General features: G+C 45.7%; 1 protein-coding gene across 4 annotated transcripts in view; it reads right to left on the bottom strand.

Moving 5' to 3' along the window:
• BTBD10 (BTB domain containing 10) overlaps nucleotides 1–25,999 on the bottom strand; it is a 215,346-nt gene that overhangs the window by 26,439 nt on the left and 162,908 nt on the right. For all 4 annotated transcript variants that reach the window (XM_078680908.1, XM_078680909.1, XM_078680906.1 and 1 more), the window contains exon 6: nucleotides 8,623–8,820. In XM_078680908.1, coding sequence (XP_078537034.1) covers nucleotides 8,623–8,820 — 198 coding nt within the window. The remainder of the gene's footprint in view (nucleotides 1–8,622; nucleotides 8,821–25,999) is intronic.

The raw sequence follows: 25,999 nt of genomic DNA, 5'->3' as shown, positions 1-25,999 counted from the left end.
AAGTAGAAGTCAAGAAGGAGCCAATACAAGGTCAAAAACAGGTTAGAGCTAAACTGTTCTAATGGATTCCTTCACACATGGTGTTAAGTAGAAATCCGAGCTATAGTGGCCTCAAGGAGCAGACAGCTCAGCACTTCCACTTCACGGTCTGTGGTTCAGGTTATTTCAAATGAAGCAAATATGCTACTAAACAAACACTTCTGCTGGGTACATGACCATTTTAAAGTTATAGGGTATTCCCAAACTGACAGGGAATGACTCAAGCATGTGAATATATTTAGGATCTACTGCTGATATGATATGAAATTATTATGGGACATTGCATCTTTTCATACACTTTGCATGATAGATTCCCCTGCCTCCCTCCAGTTAATAGTTAAAGTAACTGCAGTTCTTGAGTCACAACTTAGATTCAAAACATATTGGTCAGACAGGAAGATGTGCGCTAAGATGCTCTCTGGACTAACATTTTTCTTGATAAAGATTCAACTGAGAAGCACTGTATCTAGAGAGATGCTTCTTAAGGCCTAACTGCTGCTTGAGCCATAGCTTGACTGAGGTCTGCCGTGTCAAAGGGCATAGATGAAAAAAGTTTCATTTTGACCAAATATGTAGGTGATGACAAGATTAGAGATAGTGCACCCACCATGTCATTTATGTAGGTGAGAAAAATGAAATCTTTGGAACCCTAGGGTTTAGAAGTATGACTCAAATCTGTTGAATTAAAGACATAACTGATTGTCATCAGTCTTTAGAATCAAGCGAAACAAGCGGTGTATGTAGTCTTGTTGTCTTAGGTGAGAGAATAAACATTGAATTGCTGTCTCTCCGCAGGCTCAAACAAGGGGACTAGAGTCAAAACCACACAAAATAACTTGTTGTTTACTGGCCTTCCAAGAGCACACTCATTATATTCTAACATTCAGCATTCATAGTCCAACAATCAGCAAAACTCTGAAATAGGTTAACTTTGGGTTTCAGTACAGAAAAATCTGAATGTGACATAAGTGGGGGAAATTAATATTGCAGTAGAAATCATTGGAGACTTTCATTAAAGTCAGTCAAGCAACGATAATTAATTTTTTTTTTTAATGGGGGTTAAGCACAAAATTTCTGTCTGTAACCAATTCATGCTGCACAAAAACTAGAATTGCAGTTCAGCGCAGATGAAGGATCTTCAAGCTGCATATAAATTAAGATTACATTGCCAGATACCTATTTTGTGCTTTTTTTAACAATTTAAAATCCTTTTTTATTGAATTTCAAGAAAAGAACAAATAACTATAGAGTCCAGTAATGAAATCATGAGGAATCATGATAAATACAAATACAAATCATGAGAAAAACAAAGTAAATAAATAATAAGTAGGAAGGCTTACAAGTTACTCAAGTGCCTAGCCATGGTATTCGCAGTGAGCCCACAGTGACGTGCAGGTGGGTGAACAAGCAAAATATTTGGTACAGGTGTGACAAGCAGGTACTTTTAGACAGCTGCGGAGGCAGGAAATAGAATGCAGTACAGGAGTATCGCCGTAAATATAGCATACAATACGTATTATAGCTTGGGAATTCGGTCTGCTTTCAAAGGGGATCATATGAGAAAGATGAGGCATCAAGGGACTTCCATAGCTTCCTGTGGGATTTACACCAGGGAGAGGTATGACGTGCCCCATCATCTGCTCTTCTAAGGAAGGATAGCCATTCTTGCCACATTCTAAAAGAAAATTCTTTGTAGTTTTTCTACTTCACACAATACAATTTTACAGGCTCAAGTGAGCAGGAGATCTAGGATGTAGAGGTCATTCATATCTTCGATCTTATGATCCAGAGCACCTAATATATTATAGGAAAATTCCCTTGGAGGAATTATGTTGAATGTATTGCCTATACACTCTTAAATCTTGTCCCACTATGTTTGTGAGGTAGGGCAATGGAAGAGCATGTGGGCGAGGTTACCTACGTGAGATTTACAGTTCTAGCATGTTGGGGTCTCACTAAGATTAAGTTTAAAGATTTTTTCGGATGTCCAGTATGTCCTATTTATTAGCATGAGTTTGGTTTGCGACAATATTGGAGATATTTTATTCGAAAATGGGGAGATATGTATTTTCTCCCAGTCATATAGGATATTGCTGGAGTTGAGTTCAGATTCCCATTTTACTTCGCATTTCATGTGAGACTTGTGCGGGGGAAGAAGTTTATATATTTTAGAGACTGTTTCCTGACTTTAGTAGCTGTGACATCTTTAAGACTATCGACGGATTGGAGGGTTTGATGGAACACATCGAGAGGAGAGACTTTAGCATTAGGATTTTATAAAAATCCATCGGTTTTAGCTCGGGACGAGTCTGGAGGACGGAAAAAGGTAATGGGAGGGTTCCTGTAAAAAAGGTTTTTAGGTCTCGTGACCTATCAATGTGCATGCGCATTGAGAGAAGCGAGACTATAGGGCTTTAAACAAAGTTTAACTAACTGCGGCGATTTGGTGCTGTGCCCGTGCGCTTTTAGGTCAATGCGCAAGCGCATTGACCTAAAATGCGCGTGCACATCACCAAATCGCCATCTGTTCCCAAAGCCACACTCCTCCCACACCTTTGAAGTGAAGCTTAGCTTCACTTCAAAGGCCCCGGCTGCTTCACACCCTCATGCCGCTCTCCCCGCTCCGCCCCCTCCCCTGCCCGCCGTGTGTCTCCCCTTCGGTGTCTTAAGTTGTTGTGTGCAATCTCAACAATGACCTGGACCTATTGTCTGTTTTAGTTATGTTTTTGTGGGTAACAAAGTTGCTGTTTCATAGATGAGTCTGTAAACACATAGTCTGTTCATTAGACCAGTTTTCATTCTTGTGAGAATCAGTACCGCTTCATATGCATCTCCAGTCTGGTTGCAAAGAGCACTGCCAGGAACCAATCATAGCAGCGTTAGTGTGATTTTAGTGCATCAAACTACTATAGCACTTTATTGCGTAAAAATGTTTATTTCTAATGGTTTTTTTTGTTAACAATTTTACATCCTAATATTGCACGTCATCTAATAACCCTCTTCACACTCTATTATGAATCCAGAGCAGGAGAGTCTGGCCTGGATTCCCTCTTGCCTTAACTTCTTTCCCTGCATGCCTCCTCTCTCTGGCTATAGCCTACTCTGTTTAACGTAATCATTTAATGTATTTATCCAAATTGCCAACGCGTAATTTCATGAGCCTCATCCTTGCCGCCTTTGAACCCCTATCCGTATGATCATTATTCTTGTTTGTCGCCCTGCCCTTTGCTTAGTCACTATATCTGTCTTCTGTTTCATGCTCCCCCTCTGCCCTTTCTGTCCTGAGAGCAGTTTACTTGGCAGTGGAAGACGGTACTTGAAGGTAATCAGCAGAAGTCCTTCCCAAGCTGCCCTCGTGTCCTTGTCATTCCTCTCTCTACCTGTACTGGAGCTCGAAGCCATCTCCTCTGCGTTCGGCTCCGTTCTGATTACCTCTGAGTCCTCCACATCACCTGTTCTTTCACTTTCGCTTTCTCGTTATATGCCCATATACATCTCCCCTCTCGCTCACCCTCACCTTCACTCAACCTCACCTTCACTCAACCTCACCTTCACTCAACCTCACCTTCACTCAACCTCACCTTCACTCAACCCCTCACCTTCACTCAACCCCTCACCTTCACTCACCCTCAACCCCTCACTCACCCTCACCCTCACCCACCCTCAACCCCTCACCCTCACTCACCCTCACCCTCACCCACCCTCAACCCCTCACCCTCACTCACCCTCACCCTCACTCTCTCACCCTCACTCTCTCACCCTCATCCCCTCACTCACCCTCAACCCCTCACCCTCACTCACCCTCAACCCCTCACTCACCCTCACCCTCACTCACCCTCAACCCCTCATTCACCCTCACCCTCACTCACCCCCTCACCCTCACTCACCCTCACCCCCTCACCCTCATTCACCCTCACCCTCACTCACCCTCACCCCCTCACCCTCATTCACCCTCACCCTCACTCACCCTCAACCCCTCACCCTCACTCACCCTCAACCCCTCACTCACCCTCAACCCCTCACCCTCAACCCCTCACCCTCAACCCCTCACCCTCAACCCCTCACTCTCACTCACCCTCAACCCCTCACTCACCCTCAACCCCTCACTCACCCTCACTCACCCTCAACCCCTCACTCACCCTCAACCCCTCACCCTCACTCACCCTCAACCCCTCACCCTCAACCCCTCACCCTCACTCACCCTCACCCACCCTCACTCACCTTCAACCCCTCACCCTCACTCACCCTCAACCCCTCACCCTCACTCACCCTCAACCCCTCACCCTCAACCCCTCACTCACCCTCACTCACCCTCAACCCCTCACCCTCACTCACCCTCAACCCCTCACCCTCAACCCCTCACCCTCACTCACCCTCAACCCCTCACCCTCAACCCCTCACCCTCACTCACCCTCAACCCCTCACTCACCCTCAACCCCTCACCCACCCTCAACCCCTCACCCACCCTCAACCCCTCACCCACCCTCAACCCCTCACCCACCCTCACTCACCCTCACTCACCCTCACTCACCCTCACCCTCACTCACCTTCAACCCCTCACCCTCACTCACCCTCACCCTCACTCACCCTCAACCCCTCTCACCCTCAACCCCTCACCCTCACTCACCCTCAACCCCTCACTAACCCTCACTCACCCTCACCTTCACTCACCCTCACCCTCACTCACCCTCAACCCCTCACCCTCACCCTCTCCCTCCCACACCCTCTCCCTCCCTCAACCCCTCATCCTCGCTCACCCTCACCTTCACCTCACCCTCACTCACCCTCAACCCCTCACCCTCTCCCTCCCTCAACCCCTCACCCTCACCCTCAACCTCAACCCCTCACCCTCATTCACCCTCACTCACCCTCAACCCCTCACCCTCACTCACCCTCACCCTCACTCACCCTCACCTTCACTCACCCTCACCTTCACTCACCCTCGCTCACCCTCACCTTCACTCACCCTCAACCCCTCACCCTCACTCACCCTCAACCCCTCACCCTCACTCACCCTCACCCTCCCTTAACCCCTCACCCTCATTCACCCTCACTCACCCTCAACCCCTCACCCTCACCCTCACCCTCCCTCACCCTCACTCACCCTCAACCCCTCACCCTCACTCATCCTCACCCACCCTCAACCCCTCTCCCTCAACCCCTCACCCTCACCCACCCTCAACCCCTCACTCACCCTCACCCTCACTCACCCTCAACCCCTCACCCTCACTCTCACCCTCCCTCACTCACCCTCACTCACCCTCAACCCCTCACCCTCACTCACCCTCAACCCCTCACCCTCACCCACCCTCAACCCCTCACCCACCCTCACCCTCAACCCCTCACCCTCACCCTCACTCACCCTCACTTACCCTCACTCACCCTCACCCTCACTCACCCTCACCCTCACTCACCCTCACCCACCCTCACCCACCCTCACCCTCACCCACCCTCACCCTCACTCACCCTCTCTCACCCACCCTCAACCCCTCACCCTCACTCACCCTCAACCCCTCACCCTCATCCCCTCACCCTCAACCCCTCACTCACCCTCAACCCCTCACCCTCATCCCCTCACCCTCAACCCCTCACTCACCCTCAACCCCTCACCCTCATCCCCTCACCCTCAACCCCTCACTCACCCTCAACCTCACCCTCACTCACCCTCACCCTCACTCACCCTCAACCCCTCACCCTCACCCACAACCCCTCACCCTCACTCACCCTCACTCACCCTCACCCTCACTCACCCTCAACCCCTCACCCTCAACCCCTCACCCTCAACCCCTCACCCTCAACCCCTCACCCTCAACCCCTCACTCACCCTCACCCTCACTCACCCTCACTCACCCTCAACCCCTCACCCTCACTCACCCTCCCCTCCCTCAACCCCTCACTCACCCTCAACCCCTCACCCTCACCCCCTCACCCTCAACCCCTCAGTCACCCTCAACCCCTCACCCTCACTCACCCTCAACCCCTCACCCTCACTCACCCTCAACCCCTCACCCTCCCTCAACCCCTCACCCTCACAACACATATTGTGTTACAATAGGTGTCACATTTGCGAAAGATAAAACTATTGGCATTGTAAATAACAAAGCTATTAATTTCGCTATTTTCAAAACAAGCACATAAATAAAAAATGTGTCCTTTACAATACCAATAGCTCAAACTTTCCTAATGCGAGACCTATTGCATTGCTGTGCTTCTCTCCCCTGCTGCACTCTTCTGCTCTCTAGAGATGTGGCCTAACGACCAGAGCTGCCATCTAAGTCACGTAAATACAAAACATGTTGCATTCCAAATGCTATAGGTGTCACATTCGCGAAAGTTATAACTATTGGCATTGTAAATGACAAAGCCATCAATTTAGCAATTTTAAAAACCAACAAATAAATAAAATATGTCATTTACAAGACCAATAACTCCAACTTTTCTAATGCGAGACCTATTGCATTTCCAGTGCTTGTTTACTAGATGTATGCCGTTTTTAGACCAGTGTTCCCAATGGAGCATCTCTCCATCAATCTTCAGGCTCCGGTTGCGCCAGAGAGGACAAATTGAACGTATTGATTTTTAGTGTAGAGGGTTGTTCCAGCCGTAATGGGGCTCTCTTAGTATTAAGCAGGATGTATTTTGAGTGGGGGAGATGGGATGTATCCATGGTGAGGAGAGCAGGTAAAGGCATATCATTGATGATTGACTTTTCTATCTGTATCCAGACCGGGGTGTAGTCAGTCTGAGGGATTTGTTGGAGCCTTGTTTGCAAAGATACGCAGTTCGGAAGACCCAGACCACCTTTCTCTTTCAGTAATTGAAGTTTTTTCATTGATATTCTGGGCCTCTTGCCTTGCCAAAGGAACGTATTGAAAAGTTCATAGATTTTATTCAGGAAGTAATTTGAAAACATCATTGGTAGCATGCTAGATAAATAGCTAACAAGAGGAGTAATCATATATAAAGTCCCAGCTCTTCCCCCACCAAGATAAAAATTTAGGTGACCAGCCATCTAGCAATGAAGAGATTTTCTTGTGGAGGGCATTCTCATTGGTTTGAAGGGTGGTGATCAGATCTCCCGTTAAGTCCAAGCCCAGGTACTTGAAGCACTTAGGTTGCCAACAATAATTTCTTTACTACCTAGGTTATTCAGGAATTTAACCGCAGTCTTGTCTTTACTTAATTTATAACCGGATACTGCAGCAAAGTCTCCTATTGAGTACATGAGAGCAGGGATAGCAGCTTTGGCATTCTCGGAGACAACCAATAAGTCGTCGGCATAAGCACTTATCTTGACTGTACAATTACCTAAATGTATCCCTGAGATCTGGTTATTATTCCGAAGGTGATATAGGAAGGGTTCATTTGCCAGTAGGAATAGGGAGGGGGAAAGGGGGCAGCCTGGTCTTGTTCTAGTTGAAGGAAGATGAGAGGCAGTCTCCTGCCCTGGCCAAGGGATTAAAATATAGTGACATTACCATTCGCGTAAGATTCTCGACCATGTTTAATTTATCCAACGTTGCTTTAAGGGAGGTCCAATCTACCTAGTTGAATGCCTTTTCGGCATCCAAAGTGATAGCAACTGTGGGCGAGACAGTAAGTTTGGCTTTCTCCAGTACATGTGCTAGGATATGGGTAGTATCACTGGATAGTCTGCCTTTAAAAAACCAACCTGTGAGGGATGGATATGTTTGGCCAAAATTTTTTTGGTATACTCAGATGTGAGTCCCTTGCTCATTGCACCATCAGGATTCAAGCAAGCCGGGCCGAAGACGGCAGAAATGCCAGAAACCGGTCCCCGGAAGCTTGTTTCCTTCCCAGTGTAAGAATTGGCTTTTGTAGTCTGGTCTGCCCTGTTCCCATGATGCACTGGGCCAGGGACAGACTAATTTGCATACAGCCAGGTTCTGAAACTGGGATGGTGCAATGAGCTAAAAAACGGTGTTGGATCTAGCCCTGATCTCTTGACTGGGTGAGAGTATTCTGCTTAATTCAGAGACTCTGTCCATCACCACCCCTTGTTGTAAACAAAAATTTTTGAAGGCGTTTGGCGAGGATCATTGCTTACATTTTGCAGTCTAAGTTAATTAAAGATATCGGTCTATAATTTTTGAGGAGGGTTGGATCCTTCCCCTCTTTGGGGATTACTGCAATAATGACTTCTGCTGGTGTCCCATTAATTTGGCCAGAGTCACTAAATTCATGGAACAATTTTAAAAGAGGTAGAGTTAGTATTGAGGAGCAGCATTTGTAAAACTTAGCATTAAACCCATCAGGGACCGGAGCCTTTCAAATTTTAAGGGACTTAATTGAGCTTTCGATTTTTGAGGCAGTGATTGGGCTATTGATTTCGTGTTGTTCTTGATCCGAGATGGTAGGAAGTATGCATTTGTTTAGATAGTCTTGTGCTGTCCAAATACTGGTTCTTGCTATACAGAGTGCCATAAAAGTCCTTAAAAATATCTGCAATTTTGTCAGAGTGAGCTAAATCTTTTTGGTCTATTAGGTTCTTAATTGTATTCTTCTGTAATTTTTATTATGTAAACATGCTATACCACAGGGAAGAAATAAAATCCAGCTTACTTTGTGAATACTCCTCTCCCATCTGGGGAGGATACTCTTCATCCCAATCAACCACATCATCGTCTGTAAGCACAACAATGTGGCATTCCCTTTCACCACTCTGGGCACTGGTTACCATTAGAGGGAGGATCATTTCTTCCAGGTAAAACTCAAACTGCTTGCGGGCACCGTCATTGGATAACTCATGCATAAGTGCACCTAAAAATAAATTAATAACACTTATTGGGAGCCGTTTACATCCAGAATTATTTTCTTAAACATAAAAAGAAATCTTAATTACATTATCACAAGGGTGGCTTCATTCACTGCCACTGACTTTAGAATATGTCAATTTGATAAACTGTTTTAAATGCATAAAGTTAAAGAGACATTCAACATTTCTTTATAGGTAGAAAGACTGACATTTCCTATAAAGCCTCCTGAAATGAATCTATATGGATACTGCCAATTTCCAATAATATGTAATCCAACATACATCTGCACTCTGAAAATTAAAACAGCGAGGCAGAATGAAAGAAACGTGATCTGCCATTGGATTTGGAATGAACAACGCAACCCACGAAATGCAACATTGAAGTGCAGAAAGCCAGATAAGCAACATTCTGCAAAACTACCTTTAGGCATAATGTGATTACAAAATAAGTGCGGATATAAATGTGGGAAATTGTGACAAGGTTGCATTTGCTTAATTGGAATGTGGATATTTTAAATACTTTTTCCACGTAACGATTATAGACAGTACTAAAATAGTGACATGAACATAGATTTTTATGTAAACTGTAAGAAATTGGGCAATTAACTGAGATGGGCGAGAGCCCCACTAAAGTAATAAACTCAATCCTTGTCAGAATAAACTCAATCCTTGTCAGAGTGAATCACAAAAGTCACTAAATAAACCTGTGCTTAATCCTCTGGTAGCATGGCACAAAAGCAATCAGGCTTTACTTGCAGTGTTTCATAAATACTTTGCGCCTTGCCTCCAAGATTAATAAAGTGAAAACGCACAAGAAAAATTAGTTTAGAAAAAAAGTAAATTTTAATAAGGATAAAGTTACCTACCCAGTAAACTTCTGTTCTTGGCATGTACAGCAGTAGATTCACATGTTTTGTATACTCCTGCCATTTAGTGTTTGATCCGGATGTTTGCTGTTTGTTTTTCTTTGAAGAAGTGTTTTCCAGTCACTAGGTAGGTGACTCCTCCTTTCGGTGATAGTGTGCATGGGCATCTACTCCATTGTTAGTTGTTTTCCCGCAGAGGGTGAGAATGGAGTTAGAAAGAGTAGAATAGAGATGTCCATGCATATGTATGTATACTAAAGAGAGAACTGCAGCAGCTACAGGTACCCAGGGAGGCGGGTGGGGTGCATGTGACTCTACAGCTGTACATGCCGAGAACAAACGTTTACTGGCTAAGTAATGTTATCTTTTCGAGGCATGCGAGCTGTAAATCACATGCTTTGCATAGACTATATAGCAGTAATCTCCCAAAGCGGTTGCTAACCTGTAGCTGATGGAGTGGTCTGAAATAGTTTTTTAAGTACTGCTTGGCCCACATTAGCTTGTTGTCTCGCTAACACATCTACACAGTAGTGCTTTGTGAATGTGTGTTGCAGACCATGTTGCACTATGGGAATGTTTCCCAAGAAGGTCATAGTAGCCCCTATCTTGTGAGTGGAATGTGTTCTAGGGGGTACAGTTAAAGTTTGCTTTGCTTTTGCGTAACAGGTTTGAAAACATTTAACAATCTACCTTGCAATACCGATTTGGAGATAGGGTTGCCATTGTGTGGTGGTGCGAAAGCAACACCAAGTTGTTTGGTCTTTTGAAATGATTCTGTTCTGTTGATGTAGTACAAGAGTGCTCTTCTCACATCTAAAGTGTGTAGAGCGCTCTCTGCAACAGAATCAGGTTGAGGGAAGAGTACAGATTGATTTATGTGAAATGCTGAGACGACTTTAGGTAGAAGTGTAGGGTTTGTACGCAGAACCACTTTATCTCTGTGCAGTTGGAAAATTGTTTCTTCTGTGGTTAGTGCCAGTAGTTCACCTACTCTTCTTAGTGAAGTGATTGTAATGAGGAAAGCGGTTTTCCAAGAGAAACTGCGGCTCACACCTATGCATAGGTTGAAAGGGTGGTCCAATTAATCTTGTGAGGACTATGTTAAGATTCCACACTGGGGCAGGTGGGAGCCTTGGCGGTATAACTCTTTTAAGTCCTTCCATGAAAGCTTTAATTACGGGCACTCTGAAATGCGATAGATGTTTCCTGTTTTAGCTATTGCAGCAAGATGTACCCAGATGGAGGTGTAAGCCAATCCGGACTGCTGCAAATGTAACAGATAGCAGGTAATGTTTTGTATGGAAGCATCAAGAGGGTTGATGCGATTGTTATTGCAATAAATAACAAAACACTGCCGTTTTGCTGCTTAACAGGCTCTATTGGTAGGCCTTCTGGCCTCTGTTGATGTTCACACAGTCTGGTGGAAGGTTCAGATAACCAAACTCCATGACTTCAGGAGCCAGATCGCGAGATTCATTTGTTTGGGATCTGGGTGTCCGATTTCTTCATGGCTCTGTGTAAGGTGGTTGTTGCTGATGAAAAGAGCACTGTGTGGGTAAAATCCAAAGTCTGTAGCTGAGAAAATAATGCACTGGCAAAGATGGCTTGCCCGGAGACCAGGGATGGTTCTTTTTCAAGCCCAGTTTTTGCAGTTCGTAGGAATACATTAAGTCCAAGGGTCAATGACCTGGTGGGGAACCTCTTGGGGTCAGGACTCACTCTAGCAAAGACAAGCAGCAGGGTCCAGGTAGGTCCAGGTAGGTCCAGTTGGTGCTAGTCAGTTGCCTCTGGAAGCTTGTTGTGTCACTGCAGCTTAGGCAGGAGGTCAGCCAACTGGCCCTTGGAGTAACTTCTGGGTTCAAGACAAGTAGGTCCAGTATTTCTTCTTTAGACAGCATGGCAGTCCTTCGTCTGAATTTTCCACAGGTCCGGGAATGTTCTGATGAGGTTGTGAAGGTGCCACTTTTTATATCTAGTGCCAGCCTCTGTGTGGATATAACTATCTTTGTCTAGCCCTAAACTAGTTTTTGTCAGTTCTTCCCCTTGGTTTGCCTTCATCTGTCTAGGGTGACAAAGAATACCCTTTCTACATCAGGTTTATATTGCCAGGTAGAAATGGCAGTTTAAAGTTGTACTACAAGCTGCAGTGGCAGGCTTGAAACCCGTTTTAAGAGGCTAGTTCTAGTGGGTAGAACGTGTGATGCAGTCCACTAGTTGCATTTAATTTACATGGCCTGGGTACTGGTAATACCATATACTATGGACTTCTAAGTAAATTAAATGTGCCACTTACAGGTAGGCCAATTTTAACATGTTTACGGGAGAGAGCACAAGCACTTTACCACTGGTTAATAGGGGTAAAGTAAACAGAGTCCCAATGCAAAAAGAAAACTGGGTCAGCAGAAGCAGAGAAATGAAAGCTAAAAGTCTGTGGGAATACCATACCGAAGATGGTTAGGTCTAAAACACTTTAAAATGATCTGTTTGAAAACTAAGCCAATAATATCACCTGCTGATTCACTGTGTGTGAGTCAAGGCCATCGGAATTATGCAGCAGGTTTGGGTCAAATTATGCAGCATGGTTGATGACATTTTTGTGGCAAGAAAACAAATTGTGGCATTATGGGGCACACTTTGCAATAGTTTGGCCTCATTATTTTGTCATTTTAAGCTGGATAACCCTGTCTGAGCATTAGTTGTACCTCATTCGTACCAGTTTAACAAACAAATATAGCAATAAACTACAGAATGGTGACCAGTCAACCTTTGCAAAGGGCCTTTCACTGTGCGGCCATACATGTTGCTGTGTTTATACGAACTTTTGAACCTTCTGAGCCAGAAACAAAACATTTTTCCTTTGCTTTGTTAAAATCTGTAGAAGTCTGGGAAAGTCGCGCTTGCTCCATCAATGCTATAACTCTTGGATTCCAAAGGCTTGGGCCTGGTTAGAGTAACTGCCTAAAAAGAGATATTTCATAGAGTGTGGTAAGGTTGCACAAAATTCACTGAAAACCCTAGTGTTTACATCATTTCGTTTTACCATGTTTATGCTGCTCTGGCATGCAATGTTTGGACAGGCTCCAGTCTAAATCCGTCCTCTACATTTATAAATGGGCAGCCACTTTTTAGTAAGACATTTTGTAAACATTACTGGTGCTGACATTCCAAATGTAAAAACTGACTTGGTAATGAGAGCCTGCTACCCCAAACTTAATATCGTCTGTGGCTCTCATTCAACCAGATATTGCAACTAGACATATTTGAGATCTATTCATTGCTGTGTAAACCCCTTTCTGATAGATACGTCTATCTGCAGATTCCTCACCATAGAATACTCCCAAGGGGCTACACTGGATCCTGAAAACATTTATCCATAGCAATGTGCCTACACCTCGCTAGATGGTGCATACTGCTCAATGCCTACTCGACAGGACCATGAAGGTGACTAGGTAGAGCCGCATATAAGTGGCACTCCTGCATATTGACGTCCGTTCAGTTATTATTACACCTTCCATTGAGGAGTTTCACTCACAATTTGTTTTCCACCCTCCCAAAGGACCTCAGAACTTCTTTCAATCAGATGATTCACGATTGACAGAACGTGGCCAAATATGTTATCTGCACAGGACTGGATTGTATGGATTACCTGGGATGGTCATTAGATAGTGTTGTACTACACATGTGGAAGCATTCCACAGGATTCTCCGGTGATGTACAGGTCTCCCTAATAGACATGCCCTTTCATTGGTCCAGTCTATTCGGCGGAAAAGCAAATTCTGCGTTTGAATGCTTTAAGAAACAGTGGAAATATGGAACACTGTTTGGGGCTGTTTACCCCTACAAATTCCTGCATCAATTCAGAAAGTTTAGAGGCATTTCTAGAGGGATGGCGTATAAACCAAGACTGCCTTCTCAAACAGTGGAGCAGGCACCCCACTCCTTATGGGGCAGTGGACGTTAGTCTGGCAGGCAGAGTCCAGGCCAACACAGCCATAAGTTCTTAAGCTCTACTGCTACTGCAGCAGCTTAACTTTACCCGTAGAGGTGGCTTACTGGTGAAGAGTAGGACACTACATTTCCTCTCGAGCTGGTGATCCATCACGTCATTCAGAAACTTTAAAACGGCTAAGCCTGACCTTTTCTTTCTACCTCTCCCACTATTCAACCCTCACCAGAAAAAATGTGGATCAGCACTTGTCCATTCTGTTACACAAGGCGAGGCTGGTGCTCTTAAAAAGGTGCTATTGAGACGGTTGAAGACTCAGAAAGAGGAGGGGATTGCTACTCTTAAAATTTCCGCATTCCAAAGAATGACAGGGGCCTCAGGACTATTTTGGACCTCCAGACTCTGAAGAACTTTCTGTGGCTGTACAAATTAAAGAGCTAGATCACGCTGGCCCAGATTCTGTATGCTCTGGACACAGGCGACTGTAAGGTGCCCTTGGACCTGCATGACGCATGCCTTCATATATCCATCTGGCAGTCCACAGATGTTACTAGCAGTTCAAGGTAGACCAGAATTCTGTTGTTTCCTGTGTTACCTTTTGACATCACCACACCAGTCTGGTGTTCATGAAAGTGAAAGCAGTGGTTACAGCCCATCTACAGAGGTTGGCAATATCAGTATTTCCGTATGTAGACTGGCTGTTGAAGGCATGCTCACCACAGTCTATCACAGACCCCTTCCAGAAGGTGCTGAAGCCCCTTGACATCATTGGGGTTCATTGTTAAAGGGCAGATATCCCACCTGACTTCGTCCCAAAGGCTTCCATTTATTGGTATTTATCCTGGACACAGCAGAGTTAAGAGCTTAGCCTCAGCCACATCGAGTCAAAGAACTATAGACTATGATCTCAATGTTTCAGACTCGATCCTGGACCTTGGTGAGAGACGCTCTGAGGCTTCTTGGCCTCTTGGCCTCTTAGGCTCCTGTAAAGTCCTTGTCAGCTATGAAGGGAGGCACATGCGGGCTCTTCTATGGACTCAAGTTCCAACAGGTCTAGCATCAAACAAAGCAATCTGAACGAGCCTATCCGGGCCTCTGAGAAGCATACTTGAGATATGCGGTGGCGCTTGCTAAAAAGTAACTGATCTAGCGTTGGTCGCCCTCTCCTTACCACACCTGTGGTAGACTGTGGTGATGGACGCATTCCTGCTGGACTAGACAGGTAGAGATGGGGGAACTCTGGTCGCCGGCAGAGGGCCAGCTGCACATCAATCTTCTGGGCTAGTAGGCCTAACTTCTGGCTCAGGCAGCCTTTTTGCCATCCAAATAAGGGCCGGGGGGGCTGGTGCAGGTCCACACAAAGACCAATGGTATCTTTTTGACACGGTCGGGAATGCGTCAAATGTTTTCAATGTTTCCACAAGAACACTTCTCATGGGATGCATATGTCTTCTCACTTCTGTCTCTCCATCCCAGTAAAGGCCAAGCCCAGGTCTTCTTAGTATCTCCAGATTGGGCCAGCAGAATGTGGTACCTGGATCTTCCCAGCAGCTGACCTCCGATCAGACCACCACTTTACAAAACCCACCGGTCTCAGCAACAGGCCAGAGTCCTTGTGTCGAATCTGCCCAATATATAGTATGTGCATGGAGATTATGAGGTAGCAAATGACTGATCTGCTGCCTGAAGTAGTGGATGTTATCTTGGTCAAACGACTAATTATCCGCAGACTGAAATCTCCTGATCCACCCCATGCTGCGGCCTGGCTGCGAACTTTCACATATATACAAAAAATGCGCTTCCATGTATTTGAAAAACAATAAAAGGATTTAAACAAAAATGAGTTCAATGCTTAATGGTTAGTCAAAGACTGTTTGGGTGTTTGAGTCTGATATTTTTTTACTTGAGACACATTACAATATTGCAGTTTGTGTGTGCATGCTTCTTTTGGCGTGTGCATGTTCTTTCAGTGCTTTTTCCATTAAATCCTCAATTTCCAAGTCTACTGACGCTGAATGCAGTCCCTCTGCCTCTTCTTCCTGTAATTCGATCTCAATGTCCGATAGCCTTAGGTCTTTCAGGGAAATATTGGTTTTATTTGGGACATTACATACTGCACCAAACATTGCTTTTCTCAGACCTTTAAGGTCCTTAGGAGAAAAGCCTTGCATGCTTTACCGAAGTCAGACTTAAAGAAAGTGCAGCACTATGCAGGAGAAATTAAGTACTGTTACTGTTTATTGCGTCTCAGCAACCATGATTTTTTTAGGTCGCGGATGGGCAGCGCATGCGTAGCTCTGTGAGGCATGCTGTATTCAGATATGGACTTTAAGCGTGCATGAACGTAAGCGCGCTTCCAATCTCATGTTTAAATGCTATACAGAAAATTAGCACGTCTATAAAGTACTTTTATAGCACAATGTGTTATTTTTAACTCACATGTCACTGACACGGACGCATCACATGAGCTCGCTAGCGATATAGCTGCACTCCGAAGTGCACTAAACAGCAGTAAGAGTCTAGACATTGTAGATTACGACAAAGCACTTGAGCTATGATGTACTTTTATGCCATGTGACTGGTTCTGTTTGTCTGTATATTTCCACAGATACTAACGGCTTTCAGAAAGGCGCAACTAAATAACCGTGAGTTAATTTGGTTCATTCCACCACAGGTTAGGGTGCGCCTTAGCATGTGCACACTGCCGTGGTGTGCTGGTCCTGATGAATGCTTCGCCAATAACACTTTGCAGCAGAAACATGTTGACCAATTTTTCACTTTTCACAGTAGGATGTATCTGGTCAATTTAGCAAGTTATTAAACATCCAACGCACTTGTTTTTATTGGCGCTGGGTTTTCGACCATAAAAAATGTTTGGGGATCAAACTAAGGCATCTTTTAAATCATAGTTTTCTACTCGCTTATTGCACTCACGTTATATACCAAAACCTGCTCCGCTGTAGTCATGCGTCGTAGCACACCAGAGAGGCAGTCAGCTTCCCTGGTGGGGAACCAATGATGAAGCAGGTCACCAACTAGGTTGGTGATTGAGTTTTTTTTTTTTTTTTAAAGTGGGACACCTCTTGCTGGCTCTTTTTCTGTTTGGCTATACTCTTTTGTTGTTACATCTGTAATCCCCCATGAGGACTGGACCTTTTTCTTGTTTTGTTACGGTGTAGGTTAGCCTGTGAGCACTATTTTCTTGAATAATTTCTCCTCTTTCACCCACGACATGCTTTCCTGTAACGCAGCACAGAGCGGCGCCCGCTTTTATATTTTTTATTTTGCTTTCACACGGTGCTTCAACTTTAATATTATTTCACTTTCAGCTTTCTCTTGTTGTGCACCTAAAAATAGTTTTTGTAGGTAAATTAACAACAAAGCGCGCACTCAATCACGGTACCTGCCGCCCATAGCGCCCTCCCGCCCACGGGAACCGCGCTTTAGGTTTCAGCTCAGCACCCGCTATTACAATAATATGGGCTTACAGACAACATTGGCGGCCGCTGCCAAGTCAACAATAGTAGCCGCCGCCCATAGCCCCCTCCCGCCACGCTTTAATTCAAGGCTATGCACAGACCTTTGAGCTCTTGCTCCTCAGAATTTCACAGATCCGTTTCCCAAGCCGGAGCTGGCCCTGAATGTCTACATTTTCTTCTAGCCAACTCTGTTACTCGCTTGTTATATTTTGAAACGGGTAGAGTTTTATATACGCAAGGGGTCACTTGTAGGATTCTTTTTTCTAAACCGCTAATTGCCATGTTACTCTTTGGTAAAAACAATTACAGACAGCCTTTGTGTCCGCTGTGGAGGAGAAAAGCATTCTGTGGTAAGTGATAGGCCCTCGAAAATGGTTTACGGTTCTCCTTTTTTGTTTGAGGAAGCATTGGCCTGGAGAGCCTTAGTCCGCATTCTAAATTGGTAGGCGACAATGGCGCATGTGGGTTAAAACCATGTTTTCATTAAGCTCAACTAAATTCTTTCAGCGCTTGATATAATGCATACTTTTCACGTAACTTTTATCTTAACCTGTATTTGATGTCAGTGGAGGAGAGGCCTTTATGTGCTGCTGATAACTTAACTTTTTCTTCTTTGATTGTGCCTAGACATACGGCTGATGGTTCCTTAATTCAACACGTTTTCTTCTAGATACTGTCCACCAGCCAGTCTCTAGAAAGGAGTTACAGAATCCATCTTATGAACACAGACCCTGCAATTTTAATCCCTGAACATTGTTTTTTTTTAATTTACATTAACACAGGCGCACACAACAATGTTGCCTGCAGCCCCCTCCAGCCATGCTTTAGATTTCATCTAGTCACCTGCCATTACATTCGTTCAAGCAACTCGCAGGGTGACTATCACTTTGCCAAACGCTGGCCCGGAACCAAGGCACACCAATAAGGCCCGCAGCTCCTTCTGCTTCGGACTGCTATAGGCGGAATGCCGCACAGCACCACTTCACAGCACCTCATGTGATCATTATGGACAGCGCTGGCTCAGTTAATGTATTGTGTACTGGCTGGCATTACCAGTTCTACTATTAGCCTTGCTCATATCCACATTCAAACAAGCATTTGCAATGCAAGAACTCTCGCATTTGATACTTGTAAATAACAATGCCTTTTATTTATGTGCACTTTGTACTTATTGCCATTGCTTGTAGGTTTTCAAAACACAAATAGTTATTTACAATGCCAATAGCTCAAAATCTCGCAAATGCGAAACCTATTGCATTGCAAATGCTCGTTTCTTAAGGAGGTCTTGAAAATAGAACAGACAGAGCAATTGTCGATAACCCGAAAGACAGATGGTCATTAGAATGCAGGTTAAAGCTTTGTGTAGCGTACTTATCAACATAGGATAAGAGTCAGCGGAAGTCTAAAATGTTTTACTTGAGGAAGAACACCAAACAGAGCGTTCAAGACAAGGGGAGGAGTCAGTGGAGAGGAAAGCACATGAGGGAGAGTGCAACACAAAGGGGTGTGGGGGAGAAGCACACGTGTTAGAGAGAGCAACACAGAGCGTGGCGCAGGGAGAGAAGAGAAATACATGAGGCAGACAACTGGAATAAACATGCATTCTCATGAAGAGCTAAGCAAAAAAGAAAAAGTAGAGCCTCAAAAGCAAGCTGTTGAAGAACACGCCATGAGGCCTTGATCCAGGTTAAGTACCAATATAAGAGGAAATGAAGCCCATGTCAGGTAACGAAAAATAAGCAAGTGAGTGACATTAAAGCCACCCAATGGTAAGCAATGAGCGGTCTCTAGCACACTGTAAGCTAATGTAAGACCTGGCATTTTTGGTATGTTTCCCCAGTCTTTTTGCTTTCTGACCTCGCGATTTTGACTCTGTTTTTTGCTGGGTTAGTGTCTCTGTGCACTTTCGCACTGCTGTTCAGTGTTAAAGTGCAAGTGCTCCTATTGTAAAATTGTAATATGGATTGGGCCTGCAGCACTGATTGTGCCAACCACAAGAGCAGCCTCGCAAAGGGTTCTGAGACCTGCCACTGCAGTGTCTGCACACAGTTTTTACTGCCATGTCGACTTGGCAAGCGCACCCACTTGACAAGCCCTAACCGTCCCTTTTATTACATGTGAGTCACCCTTAAGGTAGGCCCAAGGTACCCCTATGGGCTGAGTGCAGTGTATATAAAATGAAGGACATGTCCTGGTGTGTGAGACATATCCTGATAGTGAACTACAGTGTAATTAGTTTTTCACTGTTGAAAGGTTATCTGTCCCATAGGATAGAATGGGGAATAATCTAACATTTTGCGAGTATATTTTCTCATTGGGACAAGGTAGAAAAATGGAGCTTAGTGTGCCTGAACTCAGAATGCAGAAATGAATCTTTAAGCAAAGATAATTTTTACGTTCTGTATTTGAAAATACCACTTTTATAAAGTGGGTATTTTCTTGGTCAGCCATCCCGTGTGCCTCTGCTGTTTTGTGGATTGACTGGCTGGCTTTGGAGTGACAGGGGCTGGGGATGTGCATTCTCTTCAGACAGACACTGGGGGTGGGTCAAGGTGTGTCCTGCCTTTCCTGGATGAGTCAGGGCTGGGCTGAATAGACCTGGTCTGCATTTAGACTAGTGAGAGGAGATGTCCTTGCACCTGAATGGGCCTGGTCTGCTGTGGACAATGCGGTATCCACCACCTGCCACCTCGTTTGGAATGTGCAAAGACACACTCTGCCCAAGAGAACAAAGAGAAACGGAGTATAAATATCGGGGCTCAGACACCAGAACTTTAGAACTCGCTTGGATCAAGGAACCTGCAAAGAAGAGCTTGAAGACCTGCCAGGAGGAGTACTGCCCTGTTGCTGTGTTGTTGCTTTGCTGGGTTGGCATGCAGTCGCTGCTTCTGCATTGGGCAGTTAAAGGACTGGACTGTACTTTCTTCACTTGTTGCGGATTATCTCCAAGGGCTTGAAATAGAGCTTGCCTTCGGTTCATTAAGTATCAGGGATAGTAAAAACTTCACTTACCTCTGGGTCCCACCTCTGGGAGCATGGGTTTTACTTGCCACCGAAGGGGAAAGCAGCCAACACAGTCATCGACATCATTGCTGGCTCCATGCCCTGAAGGTACCGTCGCACTCCACACCACAACTCCTGTTCTCACCGACGGCGACCGCCACGCGGCTGCTTGCGCCACGACCTGTGGGAACCGCACTCCATACTGCCTCGCTTCATTCCGCCACCCTGGTCTCGCCAACAAGGACACTGCCCTCGACACCTATGATTACACCATAGTTTGGGGGCACCGTTCGTAAGTCACACAACGCACTGCCCCATCCAACACCGCAGTCTGGACCGGCCGACGCCAGCTCCCACTAAAAGGCACAGTTGCTTGCATCGTGACAGTTAGCAGCGCCACTAGCACGGCCTCACTCCGCACCGCAGCCCCGGTCTCTTTGACCCCCACTAGACGACAGTCACCGAGCAGTTGCCTGCACCACGACTTTAGGGCACAGCATGCAGCACCGCTACGCTTCACATTGCAACCGCAACGGTTGCCACGATCGGCCCACATCGACACGATCGGCCAGAACTGTTGGAATCTGTTTTCAGCACTGCAGTAGCCCCGGATGGAGTTACTAGCCTTTAAGGAACTGCATTTTAAAGTATTCTTGCAAAGTGCATATTTTTGATCACTGTATGTTGGTCTTTTATCGTTTTGGTCTTGTTTGTACAGATAAATATTTTTTATTTTTTTCAAACTGGTAAGGTGTCCTTTTACAGTGTTTTTACTGTATTACTGTGCAAATGCTTTACACACGGCCTCTGAGATAAGCCTGACTCTTCGTGCCAAGCTACCAAGGGGATGAGTAGTGGTTATTTCAATAGTGTATCCCCCTTATTCTGACTAGAAGAAAGGATCCCTATTTGGACAAAGGGGCAAACCAATGCCAACTAGAGACCCCCCATTTTCGAACAGTTAACAGATCATTGTGCTGTCTGGTAGGCAAAAGCTAAAATGGTTAACTTAATTTAAATTCTACACATAGCTTTTTTTGTCGAACTCCATTTATTGAACTTTTCCTAAGCACGTTTTTTTTGTATACAGATGGTATTGCTTTTATATATCCAGCATTATATCATTACAAGTGTAGTAGCCAGGTCGACTCTATAGCTATTTACTGTATATGTGTAGAATTAAGGCACTGCAATGATAAACGGTTCCTCTCCCTCCCCCTATGAGTCAGTACTGTTATGCATGTGCAGGCTTAATTTATGGTGCAAGCAGCATTTTCCAGGTAGGGCTGGTGCAGTCACAGACAAATCTATTGTCACTGTGGTCTTTTAAAGGTCCATATGAGAGGCTTAGTAAGTAAGAGAGTACACGCCCCAGGGGACACTCATGGGAACCTTTGCAGGTGATCCCCTGGGCATGTCCGGTTGGGACTGGACAAGTCTTACACCAGGGCATCCCAGGCTCGGGACACCTCTATGTTCCCTATTCCCCTCCTAGCCTCTCTCACAATAGTCGCCCCTCACATCCTGCCCACTTCAGCAGTTCCCTCCTCCATATATGCAATCTGGGACCCACAGTGTCTTCCAGTTTATCCCTATCTCGAGTTTAGCAAGGAAAAACGCTAGGTCTTGACATTTTCTTGTGACTTTAGTCTTAGATGAGTGGGGGAAAACATCCTAACAAACAGTGGGCCGGTGTTTGTGGGAGCCTCTTGCTCTATAGCCTCCTCCACCACATGTAAGACCCCCTCCTAAAACCAATGAAATTCCAGGCAGGCCCAAAACATATGGAGTATGTGTGCCCTCTTACCCGCAGTGAGGACAGGCCTCATCAGCTATCTGAAAGCATCTGCTCATGCGCTCTGGGGTCAGGTAGGATCTATGCAGGACATAAATAATGAATGAGCTTGAAGTGTGCATTTCTGGAGACCTTGGGTACCCTCGCTAATATGTTGTCCCTGTCCTTTGCCGAAATCAAGGTGTCCAAATCTGCTTCCCACGGAGAACGTAATTTCTCCAACGGGTGCTGCTGATCTGCTCTGTACAGGCAAGACACTTCATTTAAGGTGCCTGCACAGAGAACAATATAATAGGAGCTCTGTTACGACAGGTTTTCAGTAGTTCCCATACACCGTGTTTATATATTGCTGTCTCTAGTTCTCTATGCAGTAATAAAAGTCTGTGAAGTAGGCCAAACTCCATGCGGAATTCCTCAAAGTGGAGCAACGCTGCATCCCTATAAATATCTCCCATCTTCGTCGCCCGAGCCTCAACCCAGATATCCAGGTCCCGCCAGTAACCTCGATGGGGAATTGCCTTCAACATGTCCAGAGATAAGTCAGGGGCATATCGAATCATAACCCGCATTTTCTTTAACACTCAGCGCAAGCACTTTAGCCTGTACCTTGAATTCGCGCGAATCACCCCCAAATCGGTCTTCCCACTTCGAGAAACACTCGCAATAGATAAAGTAACGGTGGTACAAGCGAGCCTAGGGCTCAATCTGGCCTCAGTCTCTGTCCCATCCCCTTAACCAGTTACTGCAATTGGGTCGCTATATAATAGGACTCCAAGCCGGGGATCGCCAGTCTGCCTCTCCAGGAGTCAACACGTCCCCATTGTGGCCGCCAGTCCCTGAACATTTTAACTGTGCGAACAGTCTGGGAGTCACGCAATGGAGGGTGCGACAGATCTAGCAGAGTGTTAGACACACAGTTAAAGTCTCCTCCAACTAGAGTCACAGCGGTTAAGAATGGTACTAATCGACATGACAGATTCGCAAAAACCCACTATGATCTACATTTGGGGCATACACATTCACCATAGTCATCTCTCTGCCCTCCAGTCAAAGCCAGTCAACTTACTCACCGCCTCCGCTGTACTTGCAGATTCTCAGCTGTGGCCATCCAGGTCAGAGAGAATGCCTCCGATTCGGTCCCACTGGCATGGTTCTCATCACATTCACGAGTTGCGAAATTGTTCCCCAGGGTGGCCAGTCGCAAACTCCGGCTTCCTAGAGGCAGCACACATCTTAGCGGACTCTCTGCTTCTCTCAGGATAGCGCCAAAGTGTCTTCGCATAGGAGGGGGAAGAAAACAGTACTTCACAGGGCTTTAATGGCCTCCGGTAGCAGTCTGCTTTGGGATCATTGCACGGGTATTGCAGTCATAGTAGGCCCAGGAGTACCCTCGGGCTCTCAGGCAACTCCCGTTGTACCTCCCAGAGTGCACCACCTCTCCACTTTGCAGGTCACCCTCTGGTGTGGTCCACTAACCTCTTGCAGGAGGAGGCCTCTACCCGAGCCTCTAGGATCAGGCAGCACTTCTAAGCAGGTATCGCCCTCTGCAGCAAATGGTTACGAGCGAGCACCTCCCCTCCATCCTTAAATCTTCGCTTGATGTGCGGGCTGAGACAACGCGGTTTTGTCTCACAAGGCCTCTCGCTGCCCGTTCCTCTCCAGGTAAGGGGGTGCGTAGGGGGTCACCAGTTCATCGCCCCCGTCAATATGCTGGTGTAGCTCCCAGGCTTTAAGGTTGCTGCTGCTTTCTCTGAAGGCCACCGTCGGCCTCTGCACAGGTTATCCAGGTACCTGAAGACAGGGGCTCCAGTATCCCTAATCACAGCAGCAGTTCAGGGCTAGTCTGGGGGGTGGCCTGCCTGGTCTTCTCATCCATCACTGTCACACCACTTCCACTATTGCAGTAACGACCTGGCACTGTCTGGGCCAAGAGCTGCTACCTTGGTTTTCGAGCGTATGGCTGCCATCCGTTTTCACTCGTCATATGGGCTTCATGGTCCTGGGATACCTCGCCTTATCTCAGCTGTCGTGAGGTAAAGTATTGAAGAGGATTCGGGCCCCTGGTCAGTCCTCCGGGACTCAGGATGGTGCTGGATATAGGCCAGCCGAGGTGTACAGAGCAACACTGCTCACTCCATCGGTGTCAGGCCCCCCCCTGCCCCCCCCCCCCATCCCAAGCACATATAATGACAGTGTACATTAGGAATAAACCATTTTACGTAACAAAGTGCTAGTGATGGCTACAGTTGCTTATGACACGGCTCAAAAAGTTTGACATACGTTGATTTTACAGTGTCAACTGAAAAACAAGCACAGTGCTCTCTGAACCCACTCCCCCGCCAAACAAAAACAATAAGCCATGCTGAAAGACAAATGAAGAGTCATTTAATACATCAGGTAAAGAGGTATCGGCTGGGTTGGGCAGTTTTAGATAAGGCCAAGACATTTTAAAAATGCTCTTCAAGCTAACTGGAGGGGCAAAACTGAAATAGGTTTAAAGGTCTTGTGCAGGTTTGACAAGCAGTTAGTGGTAGGTGTTCTGAAAGAAAAGTGACCGGTCTCCATTTGTAGTCAAATCTATTGCAAGAATCTAACAGCAGGATTGCCATTCATTCCATTGTTAATGCTTGCCATAGCCAGGCATTCCATTGGATAATAGAGGGTGTTGTCGTTTTCTTCCAGACGGCCGCCAGGGTCATTTTGGCAGCTTCTGAACAGAGAATAAATTGGCATGATCGCTTACAGTTTGAAATTTCAGTGAGTCGTCATGTAATCTAAGTAGGGAAAAACTTGGGGAAGCCGAAGTGGGATAACCTGATATCGTTTTATTTTGTGCTAAGATTTCTGCCCAGAATGGTTGTATGATCGGGCAGGTTCACCATATATGAATGAAATCACAGAGTAAACCAAAAGTCCTCCAATAGAGGGATGTGTTCGGAAATACGTTTTTAAGTTTAGTTGGATAGAGACACCAATCAAACCTTATTTTGGGCCTCTCTAAGTCCCAGAGACTGATTGTGTCAGGGAATATCCTTCCACACTTTCTGCCACTGATTTTCAGATATGGGATCACCAAGGATGATCTATAGGGGAGTCTGGCTTCACGGTTTTACCAGATGAAGCGTAGGACCAAAGAACATAGTTCCGAGAAGAATTCTCGGGGCACTACTATGGGCAGGCCTTGAAAAAGGTATAAATCACGTGGCAGAAAGGTCATTTTAATGGAATTAATACACCCTAAGATTTTTCGGGGCCCATCTTTTGGGATCCAGTTTAAGTTGGCAACGGAACAGGAGAAAGTTGGCTCCATGAAGGTTGGAAATTCTGATAAAAGATTGATGCCTAAGTAGGTTATTTCTTTCTTCTTCCATTGAAAAGGGGTTATACACACCAGTTGTTCCATTTCGTGTGTGGGAAAGGTCGGGTTTAAAAGAAAAGATTTGCGTACGTTTATGCCATATTCCACCATTGTCTCAAAGAGAGCTAATTCTCTTTGCAGAATGGCTAAAGAGGTTCAGGGTGCAGTGAGTAAGAGTAACATCATCTGCAAAAATAGATCTTATGTTCTATAGACCCGTAAGAAGTGACCTGGATCTTTGATGTAGCTCGGATGGTTGTTGCAAGGGGTTCAACGTTGAGAGCAAATAAGAATGGTGAAAGTGGAGTGGGCATTCTTGGCTGGTTCCCAGACTTAACCCAAACAAGCATGCTGGTACCTGTACTGGGGTATCATCCCATATCAGCCAGGCTAGCTTGAATCCAATGGCATAGTGAGCACGGGACCCACGTCAAGGATACCCCTTCCACACAAGGCAAATAAGCAACAGCAAAAGATGGACGCAATGCTGAACATTGTCAAACATTCACCCCCAGTACAGATATCTGGGGCTAAATCCATAGTTTTGTTGCTCAACTTGGAGGCAGAGGGAGGACCTGGCATGGCAGTTCAGGATGGACTGTTCGCATGGGTAGCAGGGTCGAGATTGATTTGCATATGGCTGGATGCAAGTTGGGGTGGCATGGTGAGCAAAAAAAAGAAAAAATGGATTTAATCCAGATCTGTGACAGAGAGTGAATGTTTGACAATGTTCAGCA

This window comes from Lissotriton helveticus, chromosome 3_1 (assembly GCF_964261635.1).
Source record: "Lissotriton helveticus chromosome 3_1, aLisHel1.1, whole genome shotgun sequence".
NCBI lineage: Eukaryota > Metazoa > Chordata > Amphibia > Caudata > Salamandridae > Lissotriton > Lissotriton helveticus.
Note: the sequence above shows the minus strand (reverse complement) of the source record. Positions and strands in the feature narration are given on the sequence as shown.